The following is a 27,792-nucleotide window of genomic DNA, read 5'->3' on the forward strand; positions in this document are numbered from 1 at the left end:
TTGGTAATGGGTATTGATTTCATAATCTGGATTCAAGATGCATTTAGAGTTCTACAATGTGCTCTCTCTATAGGAAGTATTTGAGAATTGCAATTATTTTCATGAAGTAGCGTCCACAGTATGTGAGAGATGAGTTTGCTTCTTTGATTTGCTTAAAACGTAAACATGCCTTGAATATACGCCTCCTACATACGATAACAATGTTGAAGCAGGACCTTTGAGATTAATTAATTAAATTGTGAAAATGAAAACCAAACCACACAGAAAGCAGTCCAAAGAGTTAGTATAAGCAGATGTATACTTCAACATCCATAGAAACAATGTAAAAGTTTAAAACAGACTACTAGGAGCCCAGAACTGAGACTTTAAAATTTAGTGCAGTCAACATATGCAGAAATCTCTAGAAAGATTCTGAGGGAAGATGAGGATGAACTCAACTTAAGAGGGTATTGGCCAAAAAATGAAAACAGAGAATAAACAAATTGCAACTTGTTTTGTAATAACACGGTGGTACTATTCTGCATTGAAAAGGCTTAACCCAGACTGCAGTGCAGACTGGGAAAAAGGAATAATCTATCATCAGACAACACTGTGATGCTGAAGGGTTGGAAGCAGCAGTTCTGGGAAGAGGGTTTGTGATGAAAGTTTTCAGCACTCGCAAGGCATCTGAGTGACTCGAATGTCTTCTAAGACCCTGGCTAGTGTGACCCAGGCCCACAGTTTCTAGTCTAGAAGGCCTAGGTAGGTCTTTAAATCTGAATTTCTAGCAAGCATCAGGCAATGCACTGCTTGTTTGGGTACCACATTTTGTCAAGCAGTGGTTTGATATGAATAGTTGGAGAGGAAAAGACAAAAGTGTCTGTTCTCATTCTTCCTTCTGTCAAGAACTCTAAGGAGTAGACAAAGAGAGGCAAGGAAGCTAAATTGAGGGTGGGTGATTAGGAATTAAATAGATAACTAATCACTGAAATAACTTCAAGCCTCTGACACAGCCAAATTGTATTCTACACATGGGGAAACTTGTGCCATGGCTTGTGAATTTTAGAGATCATAAAAGATGGATAAGATTTTTTTCTATAGGAAAGGACAATTCCTACTCCTCCCACAGGCCCAAATCACAGCTGGTAGCTTACAACTGCGGTGACCATACTTCACTCAGAGTGTTTTGATTGAATTCAAGAATACAGATTAGTTTCCCATGTGACTGTGATTATGGCAAGAAATATGAGCTGACATTTGCACAGATTTTAATGGCTCTGAGTTGAATCGGAAAACAACCCGTAAGGGAGTCTGGAAGGTAGGAAGTGGGTGCCTTTCCCAAAAGAGCAGGTTCTGTAATAGCTGTCGTGACATCTAACTCCTTTGTAGACAGTTTGGAGGGAGACTTAGCAGGTACTCTATCAAATATTCACTGGCTACACAATCTCAAATAGATGCCATCCTGAAAGAAGTTAAGATGACAGTGTACAGGGATAAAGGCAGATGTTGCTTTCTTTTCTACAAAAACATACCAGAAACATAACTTTTTACATAATCTTAGGAGAATCCTTGACAGAACCCATAAAACACGGTAGGGCTTTTAGATGACAAGTTGACGCTTGTACTGAAGCATAGATCAGATGTGAATGCAGACTACATTAATACAAGTAAATAGCCAACTTGATGAAAGCTGCATGGGTATGCATATATGTGCACACTATAATTTAAATTTATTGACAAATTGGGGGCTATTTTCGGCACCAGGCCTTGGAAGATGCTATTAGAAATGAATGACGACACATGGCTGTTAAATCTGAAAGCAAAAAGCACTCAGGTTGAATTAAAGGATAATTGTTTTCAAATATTTGGGTACTCAGGTATATAACCACTTTCAATATGAGAAAAGGAAGCACAGAGAACAACAAATACAAGGTAAAATGTGGTACATTTCTGTGCGCTTTGGAAGACAAATTCCCAGCTAGTAAAAAACATCCAAAATAGAAAATACGTAATTTTTTTTTAAAAAAAATAAAATCCCTCTTCTCTAGTGAAAAATGAACCAATGCTTAGAGGACAGCTACCACTACACACACACACACACACACATACACACACACACACACACACACACACACACACACAATGGTAGTTTACCAGTTTAGTGGTTCATACTCTCTATATGAGAAAAACAAAGCAGCTGCAGAGAGTTGCCTTACAACTGCTCCTACTCAAGAGCATGGAGCTTTATGGCATATCTAGTGATTTCTGCTGCTATGGTGCTCTCTCAATAGTCAATTTCTTACTTCCCAGTTTTCTTCCTCTCCCCTCTCTATATAGATCCCCGCTGCCACAGTGATTTCCACTACATGATGTCACTATTCACCCACCCAAGTATTATGCATAGCCATTTTAAAAGATCAAAACCCACAAAATGAATTCAAAACCCTACAGATTATATTTAAAAGATCAAATTCTTCTTACCTGATCGACAAGCAATGTCTACATCCTTTTCAAAATCTGTCTGTAACAAGAAATAAGGCACAGAATCATCATTTCATGAAGACGTTAAATGTTTTAACATTAAAATTCTCTGAATGTTATATATTTATAGCTAGCCAATATTAGTTTATTGTTTTGTGCAAAAGAAGATTCTCAAGGAATAATCAGAATTTCCTAGAGAAGAAGCAGTGCATAAAACCCATGGAAAATGGCATAGTTTTGATATGGTAGCATAATACCCCATATAATATGACAGAATCTCAGCTGGAAATGGTGGTTCCAGTGGTAATTCTAGCTACTTAGGAAGATGAAGTAGGAAGATTACATGTTCAAGGCCTACCTGACCCAGAGAATGAGATCAAGGTCTGTGAGACTATGCTTGATCTAGAAGTTTAAAGGGGTGTCAATAGAGACGTAGCTCAGTTGGTAGAGGATTTGCCTGGCATGGCTGAGGTCCTGGCTTCAAACCCCAGACATGAACAAAAGCGCAAGTGGTGGCACACCCCTGTAGTCTAGCACTTGGTTCAAGATCATTCTTGGCTACCTGGTGAGGCTAGCCTAAGATACACGAGATATTGGCCCAAAATTTAAAAGAAAAAGTTAGGGCTATAACTTAGTTGCTTAGCCTGCACAGGCCATACAAAGCCTTGGTTCACTCTTCAGTACTTCCATAAACAAAACAAGAAACAGGACCAGAATTTTAAGGCAATAGCATAACTTTACTAAAGCAACCAGAAGGTACACTATTAGAAATACCTTAGAATAACTGACTTTGTTTGGTGTATGCTTCCAGTTTTCATGTGTTGCCTGCACCCTCTCAAAGGCTATTGGCTAAAGGAGGTTTCCCATCAACCTGTGATACAATATTCTTTAATACAATTATGATAATGCTTATACTGTTACAGAATTGTATTTCCTCTTCTGTAACCAATGGTGCTCAACTGCAGAGATTGAAGCTGAGGGCTAAACATCTATTCCTCTGGTCTAGGATCTTCTGGATATTGGTACCACCTTCTCCCGAATTCATATTTTAAACAAATCAGCATATTTTTTATGGTAAAATCAAATTAGCCTGTTGTAAGCAAATTTTTCAATTATATTCCCGTCCTTTTTAATATTAGTTTTTAAATTTTTATTACTGCTGCCACTACTCTTATTTATTATCATCATCATATCACTATTATTGCCTTGTGTGTATAAACATGCACACATGATGAAGCACACATGTGGGGGTCAGAGGAAAACTTTGTGGTTGCGGTTTTCTCCTAAGTTGAAGTGGGTCCTGGGGATCAAATTCAGGTCAACAGGTTTGCACAACAAATGCCTTTCCCTGCTGTACCATCTGGCCAGCCCAGCTTCAATATCTTAAACAGATTTTTATGGCTATCTGGTTTTTGTAAGGAACTGATTTTGTTCCTCATCTTTTAGCTGCTAACATATTGCTTAGCCTTACTTTCTATGTTCCATACTCCAAAAATGTTAATAAGAAAACAGTTATGCTTCAGAAAGCTCATTCCTATTCAGTCTCAGTTCTGTTGATTTTGTTGTTTGGTTGGTTGCCTTGATTTGAGACAGAATCATGCCATGACCACCAGAGGACCCTTGACCTGAGGGTCCTCTTACCTCAGCCTCCCTCACAGTGCTGGCATTCCAGGAATGGATAGCTCCCAAGTTCCATTTCTGTTTTGATGACAGCAATTTTATCTCACTTCTAAAGTTTGCCAAAATGTTTATGTTTATAGCAGCCTTCACTCCAACAGAACACTGGGCTCATGTACCCATCATGGGGATGGACCCATCACTGGAGCGATTCCTTTGTTCTGTGTTTTAGACTCTTGGTGCTTTCTTTAGGCTGTATAGGGGAACCATCATTATCTGTGATCACCTTTAAAGATGCATATTTAACTGCTTGGAGTTGCAGCTCCTCTAATGATTCTATAATCTTTAACTAAGTATGAGTTAGGAGAGGGGGTATGATCAAAATTTGCTTTATTAAATTCTCCAAAATTAATAGAGAGGGGAAAAGCCCATAACACACACACAAAGATGAAAGTCCATAGTGTTCATGTGTAAAAATCATTATCTTGAATTGGATTCTAGACAAAGTAAAAAAACTTGTACCTTGTACAAAAAAACCTGTACAAAAAAAAAAAATGTTGTACAGGACACCACTCCAACCCCCACGAGAGTCAACAGCAGATCCTTGATTCAAAGGCAAGACAGAAATAACATTTACTAGATGTCGAAGTAAAAAGTATTTATTTTAAACATTTATTTTCTGATTTGTGTATGTGTGTGTGTGTGTGTGTGTATGCATGTAGGAATAAATGGAGGTCAGAGGAGGGAATCAAATTCCTTGGAGCTAGACTTCTAGGTACTCATGAACTATAGATGCGGGTGCTGGGAACTGAACTCCAGGTTTCTGGAAAGGCAGAAAATACTTTAACCATTAAATTATCTCTCCAGCTCATAAGGTATTAGTCTTAATGAATTAAAACCAAATTGTGATTTTATTCTATTTTATTAATAAGGAATTTGTTATATATACATATATATTTTTTCCTGAGAAAACGTGACTTAATTATCATCCAGAAGGAAAATAGAAGCTCACCATGATTTGAGCGTGCCCATTAGGAAAAGAACTTGAAGAATCGGCATTGATCGGATCCTGACAGTTTCTCAACCGGCATCTAAATGCATCTTGTACCTGTGAATAGAAAACCCACATTGATTTTAATTTTTTCCTCAATAGTAACTAGATACTGTCCATATTGCTCATCAGTTATGAGAAAATGCTATCTCTGCTTGTACAGTTGTACAGTATAAGACTCATCTTGTTTCCTGGCTGGCATGGAACTGGTTACATAGATCAGGCTGGGATTCTAGAGAGAAGTTCACAGATACCTACTTGCATCTGTCTCCCTAGTGCTGTGATTGCGAGCAGCACCACCATGCCTGACATTGTTTACTTCTTGATACAACTATAGGGGTACTTGGCTAGGGTCACTGGCCAGTGCATTTATCACTTGTCATTGTCTACCAAGTGAGTGTTGGAACTCTTGAAAGAGTATCATATCCATTTTTGAGTTAATCCTTTTCATTCTTATCATACGGTGGGTTTTTCTCCTACTGTTATAAACCGCGTGCATACTGCTGTGTGTGTTGTGTGTGGCGGGGGAGAATTTGCTGTTTTGTAAGGTACACAACAGATTTGAACACTGCGAAAAATGAAATCACACAATGATCTTTTGGCTAGAATTGATTTATGATTTTTCCTTTTCTGACTCACATAAGAAACTTTGTGAAGACTATTCCTTCTCCCCCTTCATGTCTACGTCCCCAGACACAAAAACAGGAAACAACAGACCAATATAAAACAATCTCTTGACTTCTGGTTGATTGACGTGGGAAAGATCAAATCTCTTGAGCTCAGTCAGACTCCCTTGATATCCCACCAGGTCCCAGATGCAGCGTAAACATCTCACAAGAGCTTCCCTAGGATGTTACATTAATTGTTTTATTACAAAAAATCTCAGCAGAGACAAAGAGCTGATAGGGGAACACCACTGGTTGTGGAACAAAAGCAACTGCTCTTTTCTGATCATGACATCTCAGCATCAGGATGCACATCCCACTTACTGTGGTCCCATCACAGGTTGTTGATGAATATGTTCACAGATGGCAACTTATCACACATCAACAGCCAGGTCATTCATTTCTTAATCCTTTGTTTGTCTAACGCCATGTGTTTGATATTCTCCTTCTCATCTACTATACTCTGTTTTACTGTTATTAAACGCATGGCTGCTGTTGTGATTTCCCTATGTTAAGTCACTATTATAGACTTCAGGGTAATCCCTTGTGGATCTTCTCTTTTGAAAAGCACAGCAATATAACATCTTGTCTCAGTTTCGATGCGAGATGTGTAGAGCATATATGTTGGCCAGGAAACACACAGGACAAAACAGAACATAATGGATCAAAACCCGAGTCCACTAATTTGTTGATTTGGGTCTGCAATGTGGACCTACGTAGTCACTATCACAAGTCTACTCTGTCAGTCCTATAGAGACCTGCACACATATCTCCTCTCGACCTAGGATTCTCTGCCTCGTCGGTAGCCAATTTCTGTGAAGTCGAACTGAGAGCAGGTGTCTTCTGACGACTTCCATTCTACAATGCTAATATTGCTAATCCCAGATTCCTCCAGAAGAACAATCAGTTCCCTAATAACATTTCCTTGGTCCAACACATCAATTAAGAGTCCAGCTGCACCAAGATCTACTCCAATTCTTTTTCCAAAGATTCCATAAAACAGGATTGAATCACAGAGAGGCAGACACACCCAGGACACAGAAAAAGACTATTTCATCATCAGTATTTTCCAGAGATGCTGTTTTAGATCAAGATATCATTATAGGTTATAAAATAATACATTAAAGATAGAAAATTGGTAATGACTTTAGTGTTTGCCTGGGTGCCATTATTTTTCTGTAATTCTTAGGTCTGTAGATGGGAACACACAATGTAAGAGTGTTTTCCTTTTAAAAATCCTACAAACCACTGTCAGAAAAACAGGTTCATGGTAAATTCTGTTTATACCCCAAGGCAACTGTTAAAGTACATTTAATAAAGAAAAATGTATAATATGTTAGGAACATTGTCTTTTGGGAGTTTGTCACATTAAGATTCTCTTCAAATCTACTTCAAAATACCAGCCTATATAAAATATGGAACAATTGTGGTAGGAATGAAAGTTGCCATGCAAACTATATCCAGGGTTCCCTGTTCTGCTTTCAGTGTCTACTTGTTTCTATTGATGTAGTTGAGAGGTGGTTTGATGGATGCCTATCTTTGTTCTGTTACAATAACAACTACATCAAAGTGTTACTATGTTGGGACATGGAATTTTGACTGACCTAAATATGTGTTCCTGGGCCCTGGTCACTCATATATTTAGCTCCAGAATAACTAATTTCCCTCCTTCGAAGAGGTGAGAGTTGTGTGCTTACACTGACAGTAGCAATGCTAAACATTAATTTCTCTGACCCTTGCTAAAGGTATTCTTTATTTCAAAGCTATGACCAAAAAGTTGTCAAGTATTTTATAACTGACATTTAAAAACATGAAAAAGCAAATTCTGTAAATTTCTCTTCCAAATCATTGTCTTGTTGATTGAAAGAAATAAAAAAGAAATCTCTTTTTCAAAACATACTTAGACACACCCAAAATCAATACTTTTGGCTGCAAAACTTCCAGGTGTGACAGAGGGCTAAGGGCACGTCTACATTGGAGAATGCCATCAGCTTTATTTTATCAGTCAACACTGTTTGCATGAGCGAGGAGATGGAAAAGCACACAAATCTCCCACTATGTTTAAGGCCATTTTAAGGTTCTTACAGGTGTCATAATTTAAGAATTAGATTCTAAGACATTTTTAGTGCACAACTCTTACAAGGATTTCCAAGGAAATTTCATTTGATTCTAAATGCTTTATTTGATTTTTTTTCCTTAAAATCTGAAAATAAACGGAGGCTATCACGATGAATTGGCATTAAATATTTGCTCAACAGCATGGGAGGAAGTGATGAGACAAAACGCACAGGGCGAATCTTCTCACCCCAGAGGGGCTGACGGGAAGAGAGTATCAAAGAAAAGATCAAGGCACATGAAAGCATTGTGGTAACTGAATTTTCTAGCAGGTACACAAAGAGTTTCATCCTTAGGTAATTAATGTGAATTATACCAATGAAAAGTTGGAATTGGTTAAAATTCAAGTTGTAGACAAACATAAAAATAAAAAACAAAAAGCGAAAATAGATCGATTATTTTATGCCATAGTACGATTAAAGTTCCCCTGAATCTCCTATGCCAAGGTTACATTTACAACGATGAGCAGTAACTGTGCTTTATCTACTGTTTATGAAGAGCTAATTCCTTACTTTAGTTAACAGTTCGATTTAAAACTATTATGATTAGCTTATTGTTAGATATCATCCCTACAAATCTGAGTTTCTGCAACATTAACGTGTCAAAAACTTTCTGAAGTCTGGTAAACTCAATTTCAAATGACTCTGTGAGGGAACAATGAAATATTTAACATTAATTATGCCATACTTCATATCTGGATTATAAAATGTCTTCTCTTTGAACCATTCTGAAATAGGTCTGTCATTCTAAATGATGATCAGATGGACCTAAAAGTAAGAGGGAGTAGCAAGGGACAGATATGTCACTACCTTTAAAATATTTAGAGTACTTTAAGGATCCCTGATGGTCTGGAGCAAGATAAAGGAAAGAACAGAAGGCGACGTCTTTAAGAAAACAGTAGTTGATATCAGTGATGTCTCAACTAACTTTCAAAGCAGCTAGGGGGCTTTTAAAAATGTCTATAGACACAGTCAGTCTTTCTCAATGCACACGGTTTCCTGGATGAGATCTGAGTTCAAAGTAGCTTGCAGGGGAATGTCTAACTCCTGTCTCTCCCTCGTGGAGAGACATTTGGTTTTCTCACAGCAGCAGCAGCAGCAAGCCAAGAGCTTCTCAATTGGTCCTCGCCCCAGAGGCAGCTGGCAGAGAGTCACTGTGCAAAGTCCGTGCCAGATTTAGAGGTTTGCAGGATAGGGGCACCCAGAACCCTTGGCAGTGTTACAAATCCGCGAAGCCGCACAGAGAAGAGTTTCACAGTCTGGAAAGGTTTCTGGATTTAGCTGCTGACCTGCTCAGACCGCAAGTCTTCTCCTCTAAAATATGAGGAAGTCTTACCTCAAGCTATTCTTTGTGAATGCTTGCGATCACAAGATCATTCTAAGCCAGGAAGACACCCATTTTTTCCTTGTATTTATTTGTTATGATTTCTGGGAAGAGGGCTTTCTTACATGTCTTCTTAAGTCTTGAGTCTACAATCACATCTATTGTTTCAGACTTGAACAAATGGCACAGAGTTTTTTTCAACATAATGTATTTTATATTTAATCATTAAATGAATGAATAAGTCTCAGTTTCATAAATATTACGGCCATTGACATAAGGAGCATGAATGACTTGACATTTAAAAAATATTGCTTGACTTTTCTCCTAGTGAAAGAAAAAAAAAAAACCCAGGAAGGTTTGTCCTTTGCTATGCCATGAAAGGTTCAGGGTGCACTCTCAGATTCAAGAACTGATGGATCCTTATGGGGATCCCCCAATGCTGAAGGATCTACCACTTGCTATCTCAAACGTCTGTGCTTTTGACCTTCAAATTCATTTTTTATATCCCTCTTTGGGGGACGCTGAAACTTCTTTACCATCTTTCAAACACGCGGCCTGAAAATGTAACTGTACTCCTTTCATGTGCAAATGTGAGAGGAAAGAAGAATTCTGCACTAGACACCATGCCTCACACCTTCACAGGAGGCATTTCATTCCAGCCTGGTGCCATAGCCTTTGAGACAGGCAGGAGTGCACAGAGGCTGCATAGAATAGCAAACTCACGCTTAGAGCCTGCAAGGAACTCGCCTGACATTATCGCCATAGGTGACAATAGCTGAAAAGGGAGCCATGTTTCTTGCTTAGAAAGTCCTCATTCCTGAACATCATTCTATTTCTAGCCTTTCAAATGTACTGAACAAAGCCTGGACTAGTTTAAACCAAAACAAAAAGACATTTGGAATAAAAAGGAATAACCAGATAAGTTTTAATTTTACTCCTTTTGTCGAGACACATGCACCACACCAAAATCACAGAGCTGGAAGGTGAGATCTCGGGGGTCTGAGAGGAGAGGGAAGTGGGGGCCGCTTGTCACCCTGCCAGTGTCCAGTCTTTGTTCACTGTAGGCAGCAACATGATGCTGCTCCCCAGAGTAGGGGGCATCTGGGGGGAAAACGTGACTGGAAGAATCTAGAGCAGCCACAAATCACAGTTGGGGGCTCCCTGGTAGGCACGCCAGTATAACCAGTTGGGTTTTAAGCTCCCTGTGTCTGAAGCCATGTCTTTCATCAGATGTCACACGCCTGTTAACCTCTTAGGCTTCTGTATGGACATGTGTCTGAAGATTCAGAAGGATGCAGGTGTTGACTATTTAAGTGGACCAATGAGAACCTGGGGCAGCCTTCTCTAGAAGCAGTAAGATCTACACTCCTTGTCTAACACACAGGATGTGGAGTGAGGTGAGGCTGGTGGCTTCTGGGGAAATGTTGGAAAGACCGACAGCGTGCCGTCCTCTGCTGGGCTGTGTCCAGCTGAGGCTTATGTTGTTGCCTCCTGTCATTCTCCTGCTTCAAGGCACATATTTTATTTTACTAGAAACCGAGCAAAACAATAGAATCTTTAGGTGGTTTTCTTTTGGAATTTCAAATTCAGTCTGAAAAGTATGAAGGTGCTAGTAAATGAGTTGACTGTCTCGTAATCCATGCGCTATTTATCTGTCTTCCAGGCAAAAATGTCCTAATCAAACCCTGATCCTCCCCACACTTGGCCACTTACTAACTCTATAAAATACAGTCACGGCTTTTCAGATACAAGTTGGAGTACATAGCTCTCGTCAAGACCATCACATGCTCAAACTGGAGTTGTGATATGAGGTAGGGACGGAGGAAGGAAGTGAGGGAGGGATGCAGGGCCAGAGAGAGGGAGGAAGAGGGAGAGAATACAGTTCATGTTTCTTTTAACGGTTTTCCATCAGAATTTCTTTACAGGTTTGGATGAATATTTGAGGCCTCATCTGGTGCATTCTGCCTTCATGTCAGAGCCCAGGAGAGAGAGAGAAGAGGATCTTGGCCCTGATACTAATGTCGCCGACCAGCCCCAGGATGCTTGCATAGGGTCACAACAAGATCATCCATTTTAAAAGTAAATTTTAAACACCCCCTTCTATTTAGTGAGGGCTTTATTTTAGATGATTTGGTATCACAGTCTTGTTATTTTCCCCCTCTGACATCAAGCTGCAAGATTGCCTCAGAGCCTGGCACAGCTAGAGCCAGAGATGAGAAGAATGTGCAGGGACCAAGAAAGTGGTTTCCTAGCAACAGGAACTATTCCAAAGGTTTCCTAACTCTTGTGTAGTTTCATTTCCATAGCAATGAGGAGAATAGTAAATAGTATGTGTTCTTATCTGTTCAACCCAAAGGAATTCTAATCACCAAATACAGGAAACATCTAAACTTGTATTACAAGATTCAATCTGATTGTCTAGAACACATATTACTGTCTAGATTAGGTGTAATGTTTTTTGATAAATCAGATGCCTGAATATTTTAAAACTATTTTTCTCTTTTTTGGTTTTGTCTTTTTTTACCCTTAGAAACATTTGCTAAAACAATCAAAAAGGACAAAGTTCTTGTAGAAGAAGAAACTATAGTGTAAAAAAAAAAATGGTATTCAAATACTAAGTTTGTCAGGTCTAAGGATCAGGAACAGGTATTTAGATACTCAGTTTTCTTTTTATCTAAATAAATAAGCGGTTTGGGCAGGTGGCCCAATGGGTAAATGTGCTTGCCTTGCAAGCAGGAGAATCTGAGTTCGAATCCCCATAGTTCAGGGGTCAGTGCCAGTGCCATTATCTTCCCCTTCTTCCTGGATTAGAAATGGTTTTTCTTTTAAAACTGAGCCCATCAAAAGCAAAATCACAACTAAAATGCACTCTCTGCATAACGCATCCTAAATGTCACCATTGCAATCGTTCATTCCTCCTCTAAGGACAAGACCATATTTCTCTCCCACAAAGACTGGGCAAGTCAATATGCATAAAAATAGCAACAACTAAAAAGAACCAAAAAAAAGAAGAAGAAGAAAGAGGAATAAGGATATATATGCACCCAGACCCTATGAAATTACTCCGAAGACAATAGCAGAGAAATAAAATGATGAAAAAAGCAATAAAGGCAAAAACTGTGTTCTTAGGTCTCTTGTGGATTATCAGCTAAGAATTACAAATTAAGAATTTAAGAACCACACATTATAATCAGTATTTCACAAACACTATTCTACTTGCTTTGGTGTGTTTTTCTGGAAACAGTACTGATAGGAGGCACAGAGGCCATGGGAAAAGGGTGTCTTTTCTACTACACTCAGTGTTAGGACAATATGGTCACAATATGAGACAGATCCACTGACAATGTCAGGTGATACATGTGCAGATTAGAAAGACCCTTTGCCTTCAAAGAAACTTGCTGTGATGCAGTCCATGTAATGACTAAAATGGTTTAAATGATAAATTAAAAAAAAAAAAAACCTTAGTTCTTTAGTAACAAAATTTCTTTAGGAATTCTGAAGATCACTTGCCCTTAACTGAAGTCAATGTATTTTTATCAGGGTTACAGAGTGTTTATATGATTCAATGAAAAATTAAAAAAAAAAAGAATATGTTCATTTTGGTGTTAGAACTAAAGAATGCTATAATGGTTCGCTGTGAATCTGTCAATAATACAGCTATTCATTTTGAATTATCCACTGAAAAATATCAGAGAAAATGGCCATGCTTTTGCTCCTGCTAATAGGAAAAACACGTATTTACAAATTTCTTATTTAGTAGAAGCATTTGTTTTATGGTTTGACTTAATTGCACTTAAATCATGTTTTTGACAGCTAGTCCTCTAATTAGAAAGTACTGAGAAGTTCTGATTGGTATCAAGAATTTTTCTGCCAAATATTTTTTTCCCTGTAAGGAGCAAAGATTTGATAATAAGCCATCATATCTGTCACTTAAAATTCTGTTTATTCTGAGGAAAGCCTAGCAATGTCTAAAAATGAGACATGAGTTGGGCATGTGGCTTAGTGGGTAGAGTGTTTGCCTAACATGCAAAAGCCCTGAGTGCAGGCCCTAGCACAGATAAAACTTATACAATAAGGCTACTCGATGTCATGCCTTTAAGAAAAGAGAGAGAATTCATTTAAAGGTAGAACGCTTCTCTATGCTTTCATAACTGGGGCATTCATTTCTTCTGAACATTGCATGCAGATATGTCTTGCACCTTGTTTAAAGCCTGCTAGAGTCCATCCTTAATTGAAATGGCTCTATGCCTATTAATTTAGAAGAATTCTGTTACTTAAAAATGTTAGAGGAACGTGAGGAAAAGAGATGCACATGATAGTCATAGTTGGAAAAGAATATAATCTTCATTTTCATTCAATTGCTTTTTAACCTTCATTACTTTGCTCTATAAAGAGCTCAATATTTGGGAGATTTCAGAAGTGATATTTTAGGTAGAAGTTGGTGAACAAGGTTTGACAGTTGCAAGCTACTTTAGATGTTGAAGCAGTGAAATATCCCTCCCTTGCAAGATGAAGAAGTCACACCTCATCTGTTTTCATGGCTTCGCATCATAGAATATTCTTAGACTACACCTGTGAGTTTACTGTTGACATCTGTGCCTTCCTGAAATAAGGCAGAAATACGGCTCTTCCCACCTAATAAATCAGGTCGAGGCCTTTCGTTCCCTTCACACATCGCTGTAAAACGAAGGAGTGTGTGTTTAGAAGCACGTACACTCTGTGATGTGGACAACAGAACAAGTTACTCAAACCCACTCGCTAATGTGGACTGAGAGTCGGCCGGTCTCAACATCACTCACATGGCACGGTGTCAGCTTGTTCTTTAGTCCCTACTCGTCCCCAGAGTAAACACTGAGATGACTCATAAACCTTGTCAACACTGCGTCAGTGCTTGCAAGCACTCAGGGTAATTTTCACACTGGTAGGAAAACAATATTTTAGCCATAAGCCACACAAATCTGCTGTCTCTCGCTGTCTTAGCGATGCTTGGTGCCTGTCAGGGTCTCTAATCCAGAGGAGGCTTCCATTTCTGAAAAATAACTGAAACTGTGACACAGACCAGTGCTGGGATTGCACGCCTGTAGATCCCACGGACGATTACTGCCTGAAATGCCTTAGTATGTGAAAGCTCTGTAGATGTTGTCATAAACATCCAAATGAAGATCATTTATCTTTAGTAAATTTTCAAACACAATTTGCATGTAAAGTAAGGTTAGTTAATAATAGGACCAGGGATATGCTATATGTAGTAGCTATATTAGGAAACAGGTAAGAACTAGCAGGGTATGATGTCTACGAACAGTGCGTTTAAGACATGCCTACATTACCCTTTCTCCCTCTAGTTTCTCCAGCCTGCCTAGCTTACTCATCTGGCTTGAATCTGTTTCTGGTTTTTGGCACCTCTAGATGTGTTTCCCTTGTACAGACCCATGTATTTCCCCCTGTCACTTTGTGGGTGTCCCAGTCTCGTGACTTCTTCCTTAGAGTTTCTTTTCTCCTTTGAATGTTAAGCAACAGTGAGTCGAGAAGATCAGTTTAGTCTGAAGAGCGAGATTGCAGCCAAAGATCCCCCGGGTTAATTAAGACGCACTTTCCCACGTTTGCTTTTCTCTTTCACAACAGACATCCGTTTCTCACCTCTCTCCGAAGAATGCAATGGACCATGACTATCACGAAGCCTTGTAATGAATCAAACACAGCAAAAAGGATTTGAAACAATATGGAACGTTTGTCTGTCATGGCCAGAACTGCGGACATCCATGTCAGAGCCAGAAGGGGCAGCACTACACAGGAGCTCCAGAGTGAGGCCCTGTTGAAAGAGAAAAGAGAGCAACATTACGTAGTTGCATGTCACGCTCCAGGCCATAACCAAACCTCCCTTCACTCTCCCAGAAAGTGTTCTTGTGTGTGGCACCAATACTATTAACTTGGAAGCCACTAAGCAAATAACACTTGAGATTTTGACTTATCTTTTATAGACTATCCCGCAAATGTTATAAAGGTAGTTGCCCAATTATAAATACTCAAGTATTAGCAAACACAAATTTTTTTCCATCATAGCATTTTTTTTCACATGCACATGTAAAATTTTTAACAAGAAGATGTAAATGATCGGGACTAACATGGCATTACTGGCGGTGGTGGCTGACAAAGCTGTTGTAGAAACTACTCCACACTTGGCACATTTGAGCGTCAAACCGCTATGAGGCTCACTCATCTGACTGCAAACAAACAGAACACCCACAAAAAGAACAAAAATATTGAATTGTCACCAAAAGAGTTGCAGCTGCAAGTTAGTTTTTAAATACTATTTCATGCAGAAAAGGTACACTTATCAAGGATGAATATTCTAGATCATTTTATAGATGTAGTTAAACCAGGTATTATCTCTGCAACACATTCACTTTTTAATGCTGTGGGCTCTTAGGGCATGCAAAGTATGTTTCCATCACTTACATTACACATGGCCCTGCACGTGTCTATAAAATACAATTGGCTAATACATTGAGTTAAACGCATGCATGTGCTTGCACCTACATACAGTAATAACTCTTTATTCAGACCCATGGTAAACAAACATGTGAGGACTCCAAGATTCAAAGATTTTCATTGTCATATGAAGAAGTTTCAAATGTTAGGAAGACTTCCAGAAATATTAACATTATGGCAAGAGATCTAAGAAAGTAAGATATGTATCATGCATATATGTATATATATATATATATGGTATATATGTAAAGTCTTCGAATGTGAGAGATGAAGCTTCTAACTCTACAGGTTCTTATTCTGAAATTTTTATAGCATCAATACTTGTTCAAATTATAGGATGATCTGAATACAGAGACTGATAGAATGAAAGTTACATAATAATAAAAGAGCATAAGACATATTTATAACAGTAATTAAGTTCAAAGTAAGAGATTAAAACATATAACACTTAATGATCTATGCGGGGCCAAGAATTCAGATTCAAAATATGTAGATCTTATCTATTACTTTATGGACACAAAATGAGACTAAATAGAAAACCTTTGCATGCATTTCCCTTGCAAAATTGTTCCCTGAAACATTGTGTTTATTAGTACACAAACCTCCTAGAAAACCCAAAAGAAATAGACTGAATTAAAATTCAAAACTTTCCTGTGGCTTACTTCTGCACTCCATTCCCTTGTGGTGTCAACGTCTGCTGTGTGTTTGGCATGCAAGTCTTTATGTTTATGATATAGTGGAGCTGTGTTATTTCATATAATAAGTGGGAGAGGACAGAAGGCTTGATTTATTTTCAGGGAGTACACTCATTTGTAAAGAGCTCTCAGGTGGAATAATAAAACCTGAAGTCTATCAGATTGATCGGCAGATCTCATGAGGATTAAAACAAAACCAAACAAGGGTTTGCACTGAGGCTGTAAATCACCTGCTTTCTGGATCTAACTAAGCAGAGTCTTTATCCCAGCCACACATGTGCACAAACTCGAAGTGTGGTGTGTGTTTTCCCATGTGAGTAGTTCTATGACCTTGTTGAGTTTTGTTTCCAGAGTAGTACCTGGTTGAGTTTGCTCATGGTTGCATAAATCTCTCTTATCTCCTCTCGAACACTCAGAGAACTCAGACAGATGTCCTTTTTAAAATGTCATAGATGATTGTGACAAACAAGAAGGCATGAACACAACTGCCCTAAAATACACCCAAGTCTCTTTCTTGTTAAGCTTAAACACATTATTATTAAAAAGGCATGTATTCATCATTTATTATTTATTTTATCATAGAAGATACTAGTTATTTCTCAATTTAAGAGTGCCTTCCCTCAGACTCTCATGCAAGATTGAACAACCAAAGATTATTTAATAATAATAATAATAATAATGAGAATAATAATAATATGGTAAGCACCCAAGATACAAGTGTCTTAATCCTAAAAGCTTGATTTAAGTATGAAATTTTCTGATAAATTTAAAACAGGGTTCAAAGTACTTCTTCATCTTTCTTTGAGACTTGCAGTGGGCTAAAAGGCCTAAACATTCTTTCTTTACAGTAAACCAGTTGGGCAGCTTCAGTCTACAAATGGCAGGAGTAGCGTGAAACACCAAGGAAAATGTATTTTTCTATCGTTTATGTGATTTGTACATAAATTAATGAACCGTGGAAAACATATACTAGATTCTAAATTGAGTTCCTACCAAAGTAAAATAAACGTTTTTTGTTATTAAGAGAATTATACACTCATAAAGTTATAAGCCTAAGCGATGATGAAACACAAAGTTGACTTGTCCATAGTGTCTAATAAATACATCACCATCAGGGCACAAGACGTGGGCTGCTACCCCACTCTCCCCATGTTGTTCTGTCTGCTCTATCATTACCACAAGACTTGGAGTCCACTACTCTTGTCCTGTCTCAACTCGTTCTATTATTTTTAGGAAAAATTAGTTGACTATTTTATTGTTAATATCTAACATAGTCCATGGGGAAAAAAGCATTCTCTCCTTCACTTGAAGAAAATTCACAGAATGTGTTAAGGGTGTGCTGAGCTAATTTCCTGGATTTCAAGTAGATATGACAGAATACAGTATATAAGAAAACGCCATTGCAAAAAAACTGAGAAAATGTAATTTTTGTTTTAAGATATTCCAAAAAGATACATTACAATTTATATTGTTTTTAATTATTCCCACTTATTAATTTATATAACATATACTGTTTTTTCAATAACTCACCATTGGTTGGCATATTTTATGTATTAGAAAATGTTTAATATGGTTAAAATGTTACACAGCTTTTCAAGCTTGTTTTATTATTAATTAAACATTTATTCATTCATTTCTTTATAAATATTTATTGAGGACAAAAAATACACTTAGAAAGTTCTTAGAAGTGATTATAAAGTATAAAAAAGACAACAAATGCAGAAATAGAATAAAATGGAAGAAGGAATAATTAGGCCCTATATTTTACTTTAAATAATATAGTCTAGTTTCATAAACTACACCTTTCTTTATGTCTAGATAGACATATTTATATGTATATATTCAGCCAACCTGAAATAGCCAACTTGACAATTAGTGAAATCAATTACTAAGCCAGTCAGCATAAACCATGCTCATTGCTTTCTCAGTGCATCTGATTAAGCTCCTCTCTGAAGTCTTTATTACGCTTGTCACTGCTTCTCTGAAGACTAAAAGTAACTTCACACATTCACTGTAGTTTTTTGAAATTTCCTTTATTCACACTTCAGATTAGAGAACAAATTTAAATCTATATACACTGGGTCTACCTTAGAATTTGTGTTTGTCAAATGCTTAAACTTGGTCGTTACCTCGTCAGCTCTCCTGTGCTCGGGACAGTGATCATAAGTCTACCTGTAGAAAGACTTTAGTACTTTGGTAGAAGTCCCCATATGAAAAGGAAGGCGCTGAATTTTTGTTGTCAGTGAAATTCATGTGACTTCTAAGAATGCCTTTAGAATTTGGGGTTTTCAATTATAATTATCATTGCTAAATATATAGATGGAGGTTAATAATTTTTAAGTTCATACGACAACAGTGGTATTTAAGTCGAGAACAGTGTAAGCCAAACTTTACACGATGCGCAAAACAAGGAAGTGTGAAAAGAAACACTGGCCACGAGTTTGAGGAATCCTCAGCCCTCTGCTGAGCTCATCTCCCTTTCTGACCTCAGTGTCTTGGATGATGAGGTCATGGTCAGGTGCATTATTCATGTTTCATTGCTCATTCCATTCATCATAAGATTCATTGCTTGTTGGATGGGGCTTGTCATTTGCTAATGTTCTTTTGAAAACATTATGCACATTACTTCATGCAACTAATTAGGCAAAAGCAATTTTCCTGTTTACTGGATGAGGAGCCAGTGCATCAGAAAGATGAAGTAACATGCCTGAAGACACGTGTACAGGTATTGCACTAAAGAGTTCTGACTTCAACTACCTCCTTTAGGAGTTGTTGATGCTGCTAGTATCAGAGTCGACTTTTTCTATGCGGGACTTAGTCCGGTCAACAGAAGAAATGGTTACTTTATTCCAGCTACAGGTGGTAAGCTAACAAAGGTAATTCTGTGAAAAGCTCACAGAAAATAGAATAGAAAACTCAGTGTCAACAAGTTGGGAAAGTTCAGAAATTAATCTGTAATGAAAAACAGTGTGCAATTTAAAAAGTGCCCCTGTGCCAGGAAAGACCCTTTTTGATTCTACTACTAGGGTTTTATGTGAACAATATTGAGGTGTTTTATTTTTTTTATTGAAAGCTGTTAAGTTTAGTATTTTACTAGGGAAAAGAACTGTCTGAGCTCTTACTTTATAATCATCACATAAACTATAAGGACAGAAAGATCTTTAATTCATCACCAGAAAGTGATTACATATTATGACCGTTAAAAAAATCATCAAGCATTTTTTTTTAAAAAAAAAAACAATTATAAGAATATGTTTTGAATGAAGGATAGCTCACTCAGATTTCTACAAATCCTTAGAATGAGTTATTGCTGTAATCTAAAATGCTTCTATAAACCTACACAGGAGGTATGGGTTGATATTGCAATTACAGTAAAAATGGGGCAGCTGCTTTTATAGATATTGTAGATGGCAAGTGAAAATTACAAGTAACTGTTCTAGCAAATTTTAAATATATGACAAGAACAATGCTTGATATGTATCCATTTTAAGTGAAATGTTTTGTTTTGTTTTTCTGCTCTACACAATTAGCTAGAGAGGAAAGAACTAACAAATAAATCACCTTTTTTTCATTCAGTTTAGATTTTGGGGGGTCCAGTGTGAGTAAAGATTTGGGTTTTGAAATCCCTTATCTCAGAACAGCAATCAAGACTTAGTGTGAGATCTTAAGAGATGGGCAAGCAATGTACATACCCCATATCCTTTTAATGGTCTGATTTATTGCTTCTATTTAATACATAATATCAGAGAATCCCGAAATGGCAGAATCTACAGACATATTAGCACATCAAGAGCAGAGTTTAAGGCCCAGACCCACATAAGTGACAACCCGGACCTGGACTACGGGATTTACTTGTAAAGAACCTTCAATATCCACCAATGGCAGCTTACCCGGCTCTGTGTTTGAGCTTTTTATCTAGGATTCCATCTCTGGAAACAAGTTTATTAAATACCAAAATGCCAATCACCATGTTGACCTGTCAAATAGAAACAAAGTTGACCTTTCAATGATACTGAAGGGGATCAGGACCCTGCTTCTCCAGTAAACAAATCTTAACCCCCTATGGAGGGGCAGGACTCTGAAGAGTGACATGAATGACCTCTTAAGAGTGTAAGGAGCACCTGAACCGAGTTGCATGCTGCTAACATTTAGAGTCCACCAAACGCATCTAATTTCCAGGGTTTGCAGTTTAACATGGCAAAATTAACCTTCGATTGCCCAGCTTTCAAAAGGCACCGAACCCCCCATCAATCTGGTCTTATTCTTTCTAGGGAAACTGCATAAAACAATGGACTAAATGAGTTTCCTTCCCTACTTTAAAGCCAAAGCATTTTAAATCTCCCAGCAAGGGGCTGGGCTGAGCCTAGGCAGGTAAAGGGACTGAGGGTTTTCCGCTGCTACTAGCAGAGAAGACAGAATGGCGAGATAGTCTCTGCAGCTGTGTTGTGGCGATTCTCTCCCAGGTTTGGGGACTTTCTGATCTACTCTTTCCTAAGAAAGAAAAGCCTAGTCAATCTCCAGATTCCTTCAGAGGATGGAGACTGCCGCTAATTCTTAAAATACGCTCTCCTGAACACATCTTCTCAACTTCTTTCAAAGACTCCTTAGTCTCACTTACATGGCCTTTTGTAAAACACTAATGACAAGAAATCAGTAAGAAAATGTTCTGCTGATAGAAGGCTGAAATCTGTCCACTTGCTGGTCTGAGAAAGATTCCAAACCTGTCTGTTAATGAGTGATTTAGGAGAAGTCACTCTTAGTGTCTGGGAAATATGCCACTCATCAGAAGAAAGTACCTTGTACTTCATTTTACTTGAACTAAGAGAAAATATAAGTTCTGGGGATTCTATTAATTCACAACTTCAAACGTGGGAGAATTAATGACCAGTAGAGAGCCATCATATTGGTGTTTCAATTAAATACATACTGGCTATTTCTTCATTGTAGGGTTATATGTATGTTAACCCAGCAGCTTAGGAAAATAACTTACTTGATTTAATAAAAATCCAATGCAACAGACAAAAGTGTTCCTAGTAGTTTCAAGTTCCCTATACTTTTCTGTAACACTCATGTCTTCAGTGTTGTGGTTAGGTTTTGTTTCTTTCTTGTAAACCATGGGCAATTTTTGTTCCCTGTTATAGCTTTAAAGAATGAACACTCTTTAAAAGAGGAAGCCTAAAATAGTGTTACTAAGAAAGACTTTTCCAGTGTCCAATTTATTGAATGAGCCATTCAAAGAACTGAAAGGTAATTATCTAGCAAATAGCCTAATTGAACAGTGATATGTGTCTTTGTATTTAATATATCTTTTCTTTCCTCCTTCATTTTCATCAAAATGATAAGTGAGTATAAGAGAGAATGAGAGGGACAGAGGTCAGGCGGGAGAGAGAGAGACAATGGAAAGAGGGTAGAAAATTTTACATCTTATAATGTTTAAAATTGGGAAACTACTTTGTTATTCTAAAAAGATAATTATTAAAGTCTTTGTACTTAACAGCTACTGGTGGTTTTAACTTGGAATAATATTGACCCACCAAAAATATCTGGAGATGTGGTAGGCAAAGGGAAGGATGCTACTGAACATACTAGAATACACAGGACTGACTGTGGAACAATGACATATCCATTCTAAAATGTTTGTATCACTGAGTTTGTGAAACTGACATGTATGTATGTATATATGTATATGTATGTATACATATAGATGGATAGATGATAGGTAAAGATATTTGGGAGTGGCAGTCTTGATTAACCACCCTATTCATATATAAATACATTACACAAGATAATATAGAGGTTTAATGATATAAAGGGTGGGATTTTATATATTGTAGAGGAATGCTTTATTGAAGTTCACTTGAGCTTCTTCACATATCTGAAATCACTGTAGGAGGATTTCCACTCTCCCAAGTTGAATAACCGTCAGTACTTACATATGAATATTTTACAGTAATATAAGATAGAAAGCAATTGATATTAAAATTGATGTAGGAAGTAGTTGGGCTTTAAAGTTTCTACCCACCAAATGCTTTATCAAAATCACCACTCTAAATGAGCCCCTGTAATCTTTCTGCGTGGCTAATCCATCAAGTAAGTGAGGTTCAGAGTTTACCAGGACAACAGCGGCTGCAGGTCCAACGAAGGCATAGAGCAGTCCTCCTTCAAGTGACAGCCAGCAGCTAAAATAGCATTAGAGAAAACTAACAGAAATCAGTGATAAGCATCAGGCCACTGGATTGTGATGCAAACAGCATCATCATCATCGGCTAGGATTTGACCTTGCAGTGTTGGCGTATTTCAAAGATTTATAGCGTAATACTTAGAAGCCATAGAAAAAGTAGGATTAGAGCATTTCATGAGGAGGAAACACTACCTATACCCTCACTACTGGCCTTTAGTTTGAGGCAGTTAAAATACTTTAGACAAATTATTTGTATATCGCAATTTCTACTTTTATTGCTTGCAAAGAGATTATCCCAACAAACGTTGCTTTACCTCCTTGGTTGACTCTTTCTGAGGGACTTCAAAAGAGTAACAGCGTGTTTACAAAATCTTCCTTCAGGCCACTGAGATACTGGGAGAAAGTGACTTAAAAGATATCGAGGAAGGAAATAGATAACTCATATTTGCATGTGTGTGTGTGTGTGTGTGTGTGTGTGTGTGTGTGTGTGTGTGTGTGTGTTTTCTTTTTTCCTTTAATTTTACTGTTTCCCTGACTACCAAAAACATTCTCTGGAATAAGTTTGTGAATTAGAATGAGTGCAGCTGTGTTTCTCCCATTTACTAATGTCACCAAGAGATGTAGGTTTGCAGGGACAGTGACGGAACTCTTTCGGGGGCGGGGCAGGGAGACACTCATGCTCTGAATCAAAAGGAAATGAACAGGTCAGAGGGCACAGCACTGGGAGTTTGCAGACGGAGCATGTGCAGTTGCCCACAGCCCAGGCAGTGCTGAGGAAAGAGTGGGGGACTGTATCTCACAGCTGGTGCGGAGCCAGGCCAGTACTCATGCAACTATGTTCTGCTATTTGTCCCTTTCACCGATCAGTCCATGCAGCCAGTGAGCTGCCTTCAAAAGTTACAGTATGTAATGGTGACTGCACTGTGCTTCTTCTAACAATAATCTGCTCTATTATTATTGAGCGTGTGGTTCCACAAATCATGCATTTGCCAAAACCACAGAAAATAATATATTGAAGAGCATAAATGTGACTAAGTTATAGCTTAATTAAAATTTTAATCTAGTAGTGATATACACATACAAAACCAGTGTATACACTGACAAACATATGTATATTTGTTTAAAGAGAACACGTGGCTTGGCAAGCTTTTGAATTTTATAAACTTGAAAGTGGGACCCATAAACACTAGTAAGGTGTTTTATGAATCCTTGATTTATACCAAAACAATTACTTTAATAGAAAAAGTAATAACAAAGCAATTATGTTATAGTAGTCCTTAAATTAACACAGCATTTTATTTCAGTGATATTGATTGAATGAGAGAAAATCAAGAATCCCCACACGAGGAGTTTTCCCAGCTCTAAGATGGAGTCTTTGTTTGGGATTGGCAGGTGAAGTGATGTTTTCTATGCTCATAATTTGGTGAGTACACGTGGCTTAATTACCAGTAATTCCTAATTTACACCTGGAAACAATTACAGAATGTCACGTTGTATTGTTTATTTATTTAGTAATATGTACACTCTCCATTTCTCAACTACATCCTCAATATGAAAACCAGTGTCGTAAACTATGAAAGTGTATTGCTTCAAATTAGAAACGTTAAAGTTAATCTTTACCATAAATTGTTTCTTGGACTTTACGAGCATCACAGGCATAAGATGGACCGTCATACCCCGTTCTAATTCTTCCATAGTCTAGGCATCTTCTACTATGGAATCTGTCTCCTGACCAATCAATTGCAGTGTAATACCATCCAATAACAACAAAACATGAATTATTAATAGCTAATGATAATAGACCTGAACATCAATGATGTCTGTAACTGGGGGAAGAGTCACAACCTAAAACATAATAGAAAAATAACATCAAGTTTTTGCCAGTCCCAACAGAGAGTATTTAAGTTTTGACATGTATAGTACATGTTGTTGTATCTTTAAAGGTAAATATTTTGGTCTTAGGAAGAATTAGAAACAGGAATGAGGATTCTAAATAGTTACATCACTTTCTTTACTCTTACACGTAGAGTCACCTTCCGGCATTGTTAATGACTCAGGGACAAAGTGAATGGCATTAGGAGGCAAGACAAATAAAACCTGTTTGGTAACTTCCTTAATTATCAACATGGTTAGCACTATGGATGGACTTACTAGTGATCCGTGCCATATCCTTTCGTCCTGGTGAAGCCTACAGATGTGGCTACTACTAAAGCTGGCAGTCCTGCAAAAAAGCAAGGCGACATTTCATTTTCAGGTGACGTTTCCTCTTCAGCCACAGCCACTTGTGGGCACTTGCTCAGGACAGGCCTGGCCAAACTTCAGATACTCAGACCGCAGCAACTACTGTCGGAAGAGTCACCTCGCAATGGATGTTTGTATTGCAAACTTTCAAGTGTGAGACTACAAGAGACAGGTGGGGTTTTAACTTAGCGCACTGCCCTGGTGTTGCTAGGTTACCACTGCATTTGACACGGTTTTAAAGGGAAGTAATAACACAGACTTAGTATATCTTTTAAGTTATTTTTTCCCTAAGGGTTTGCATTGTTATAAAGAAAATTTATAGTTAAAAAAAGCCAGAAAGGCAGAAAACAGGATGCCCTGGTGTGATGGCTTGTTGTATGTGTGGAATATTCAGCTGGCCACATATTGATCCATATCAAGTTTAACTTATAATAAGAGCCCCAAAATAATTTTCTCACTTAATACTTTCTTTTCAATTTACTCATAACAGTAAACAGGAACAGAGAACTCGGTTACCTAAAAATCTAAGCCAGTTTTGACCCTAAGACTTCCTTTACCGCTTATATAAACATATTTGGACATGCAGCATAAGACAAACATGTTTATCCTTTCAGTTAAAACAAAACCCCCCAATTAATCATCCTCTAGGTTTGCCCTTCTGCCTATCTTCCCATACTTCTTGCTATTTTCTTTCTCCTGGAAGTGTACTCTACTGACAGTGCGTATATTCACCAGCTTTAAAGACAAGAACTGTGGGAGGCATGCCAAGGGATGTCACCACGTTTACACTCATAAGATAAATTATGAGTATGGACATCTTTGTCTCCTTCCTTTGCCTCACACTCACCCTGCATGTTATCTGTTGACTGAATATTGTGGTTGAATGGATGGAGTTCATTAGAAGCAATCAAGCAAACATGTATACCCTAACAATACCTAAGGAGTTAGTAATCTTAATTTCATATAAATTGGACTTCCTTTGTTTGCTAAATTGATTGTGGCGCTTTTCTCTTCACTGATATTCTATACAACTCTTTGCCGTTCAGAAAATATTGATATTACCTGTAACTTTGCAACTTTTCAACCCCTTTCTTCAAGATCCTTAGTAGCAATATTAGATAAAGGACACTGTTGGTTACTGGCAAGGAAATCATTCTTTAAGAAAGAGCTTCCTGCATTTGTCGTTTCTTCCTTTGACCTATGGTCCTAATTCACAACCAAAATGACCCTTGGTTCAATACTGCCATCATTTAAGAAGATCTTTGTCACAGAATCTAGACAAAAATCTTACCAAACTCTAAGTAGAACATATTCTTCAACTATCCCTTTGCTTCTAGAAAGAGTCCTAACACATCAACTAAATATGAATACACCTGTGCTGAATGCTGGCAGATAAACGTTAAGTGCTTTTGATCCTGTGTTTCAGGATGCATTATTCTGGTCTTGTAGTAAGTTCACTAGTTCCGAATTGCCCAGATTCCTTTTTAACGCCCTGTTCTCACTGTCTGCTATAACAGCGGCAGGATGTGAGCAAATGTGCGCACGTGGATGAGTGCGTACATGTATGTCTATGTGTGTACTCATGTATAGTTGTCTCAGTGTGGGGATTTTAACACTCAAATACAGACATGAAAAATCCTGTCCTTTTTTCTAAAACTAGATTTTTAAAAAATTAACTATGCTTTCATTCAAGCTGGTCCCATGAAATCACTGATTGCTGAGATGTCTATGCCATGAAGCAATTGGAAATGTACCCCAATAATGATGGGCAGTGAATTAATTAATTCCTACCGTTGAGAAGTTCCTTAACTACATGTAAACTTTCCTTGCCTCTCTGACGGTTCCTTTCTCTTCCCCTGGGCTTCTTTTTTAACAGTATGGAGATTTTTTTTTAATAGAACACACAGAGGTTTCCTAGGGTTTGCTATATGTCCTGATTTGGGTTCTCAAACAATTCAAAGCATTTTGCATTTTCAGAAAATATCAGCAGGGAACATATTGTCTTTCTAACTTAGGTAGGTCAGGTCTCAAAATACACCATGTAGGTACACTGAGTGTTTACTAGCTAAAATCTTTGAAAATTATCCCCTTATAAAGTTCCAAATGACCCCATGGATGTTTACAAAAGGGCTTCTCTCACGTTTTTCCACTTCATGTTTCAAGGTAGATACCTTAGTAACGTGGCTACAACCACTCTTTACTCTTTTCTGATGTCCCTCCCAGTGTCACATCAGCAAAACATGAGAAGTATCTGCTTACCCCATCCAAGGCACAGAAAGCGTTTCCGAATAAGCCGCGTCCTGATTTTTCCGGTTACAGCCATATATGACTGCCACGCTTCTGTCAAAACCCAACAGAATGAAGCCAGGAAGAAAAAATGCAAGAATGCAGTGGTGGTCGCACAGATGCTCTGCGGAGACAGAAGGAAGCGCATGCTCAACCTGGGCAGGAACCTGTGACTCAGAGGACTGAACTTCTCCTTCCCTCCAGACCCATCATTTCTTCCAGCACAGATGAAAAGACCTCCTACTGTGTCGTCTACACGGCCTTGAGCTTGTCATCCTCCTGCCTCAGCCTCTTGAGTTCTATGATTACAGGGTTCTGTGACTACTTTCCACTTGAAGAGGCTAAGTTCTGATGGATTTTTGCTTTGCATAAAAGCAGAACTATTTACAGAAACTAGAACCCTTACTGGCTCTAGCCTCTATACTGTATACAATATGTGCAGCACAAAAATACGTGTCCTAATTCCATTTATGTTCTCAGTTTCTTTAATGAGGAGAACCCACACCATGCACTTAAACTCAAGGAAAATTAAAATTACTGCTTTAGTTGATTTTTTTAAAAAATAAAATTATAAAAATGGCACTTTCTTTAGTTTAAGATGCAGACACCATGTATAATTGCTTTGGTTCCATTCTTTATCTCTCTTATTTAACCAGGGATTCTTCTTTT

The 27,792-nt window shown here is 37.9% G+C and overlaps 1 protein-coding gene across 4 annotated transcripts in view; it reads right to left on the reverse strand.

Moving 5' to 3' along the window:
• Positions 1-27,792, reverse strand: part of Adgrb3 (adhesion G protein-coupled receptor B3) — a 729,857-nt gene that overhangs the window by 30,893 nt on the left and 671,172 nt on the right. For 3 of the 4 annotated variants that reach the window (XM_085679475.2, XM_085679476.2, XM_048430443.3), the window contains 8 exons: positions 27,097-27,247; positions 24,748-24,817; positions 22,528-22,594; positions 20,306-20,391; positions 15,354-15,452; positions 14,869-15,040; positions 5,090-5,185; positions 2,461-2,500 (listed from right to left, as the gene is read on the reverse strand). In XM_085679475.2, coding sequence (XP_085535601.1) covers positions 2,461-2,500; positions 5,090-5,185; positions 14,869-15,040; positions 15,354-15,452; positions 20,306-20,391; positions 22,528-22,594; positions 24,748-24,817; positions 27,097-27,247 — 781 coding nt within the window. The remainder of the gene's footprint in view (positions 1-2,460; positions 2,501-5,089; positions 5,186-14,868; positions 15,041-15,353; positions 15,453-20,305; positions 20,392-22,527; positions 22,595-24,747; positions 24,818-27,096; positions 27,248-27,792) is intronic. The other variant, XM_085679474.2, reaches the window with a different exon arrangement.

Source organism: Myodes glareolus, chromosome 18 (genome assembly GCF_982192425.1).
Source record: "Myodes glareolus chromosome 18, mMyoGla1.1, whole genome shotgun sequence".
Classification (NCBI taxonomy): domain Eukaryota; kingdom Metazoa; phylum Chordata; class Mammalia; order Rodentia; family Cricetidae; genus Myodes; species Myodes glareolus.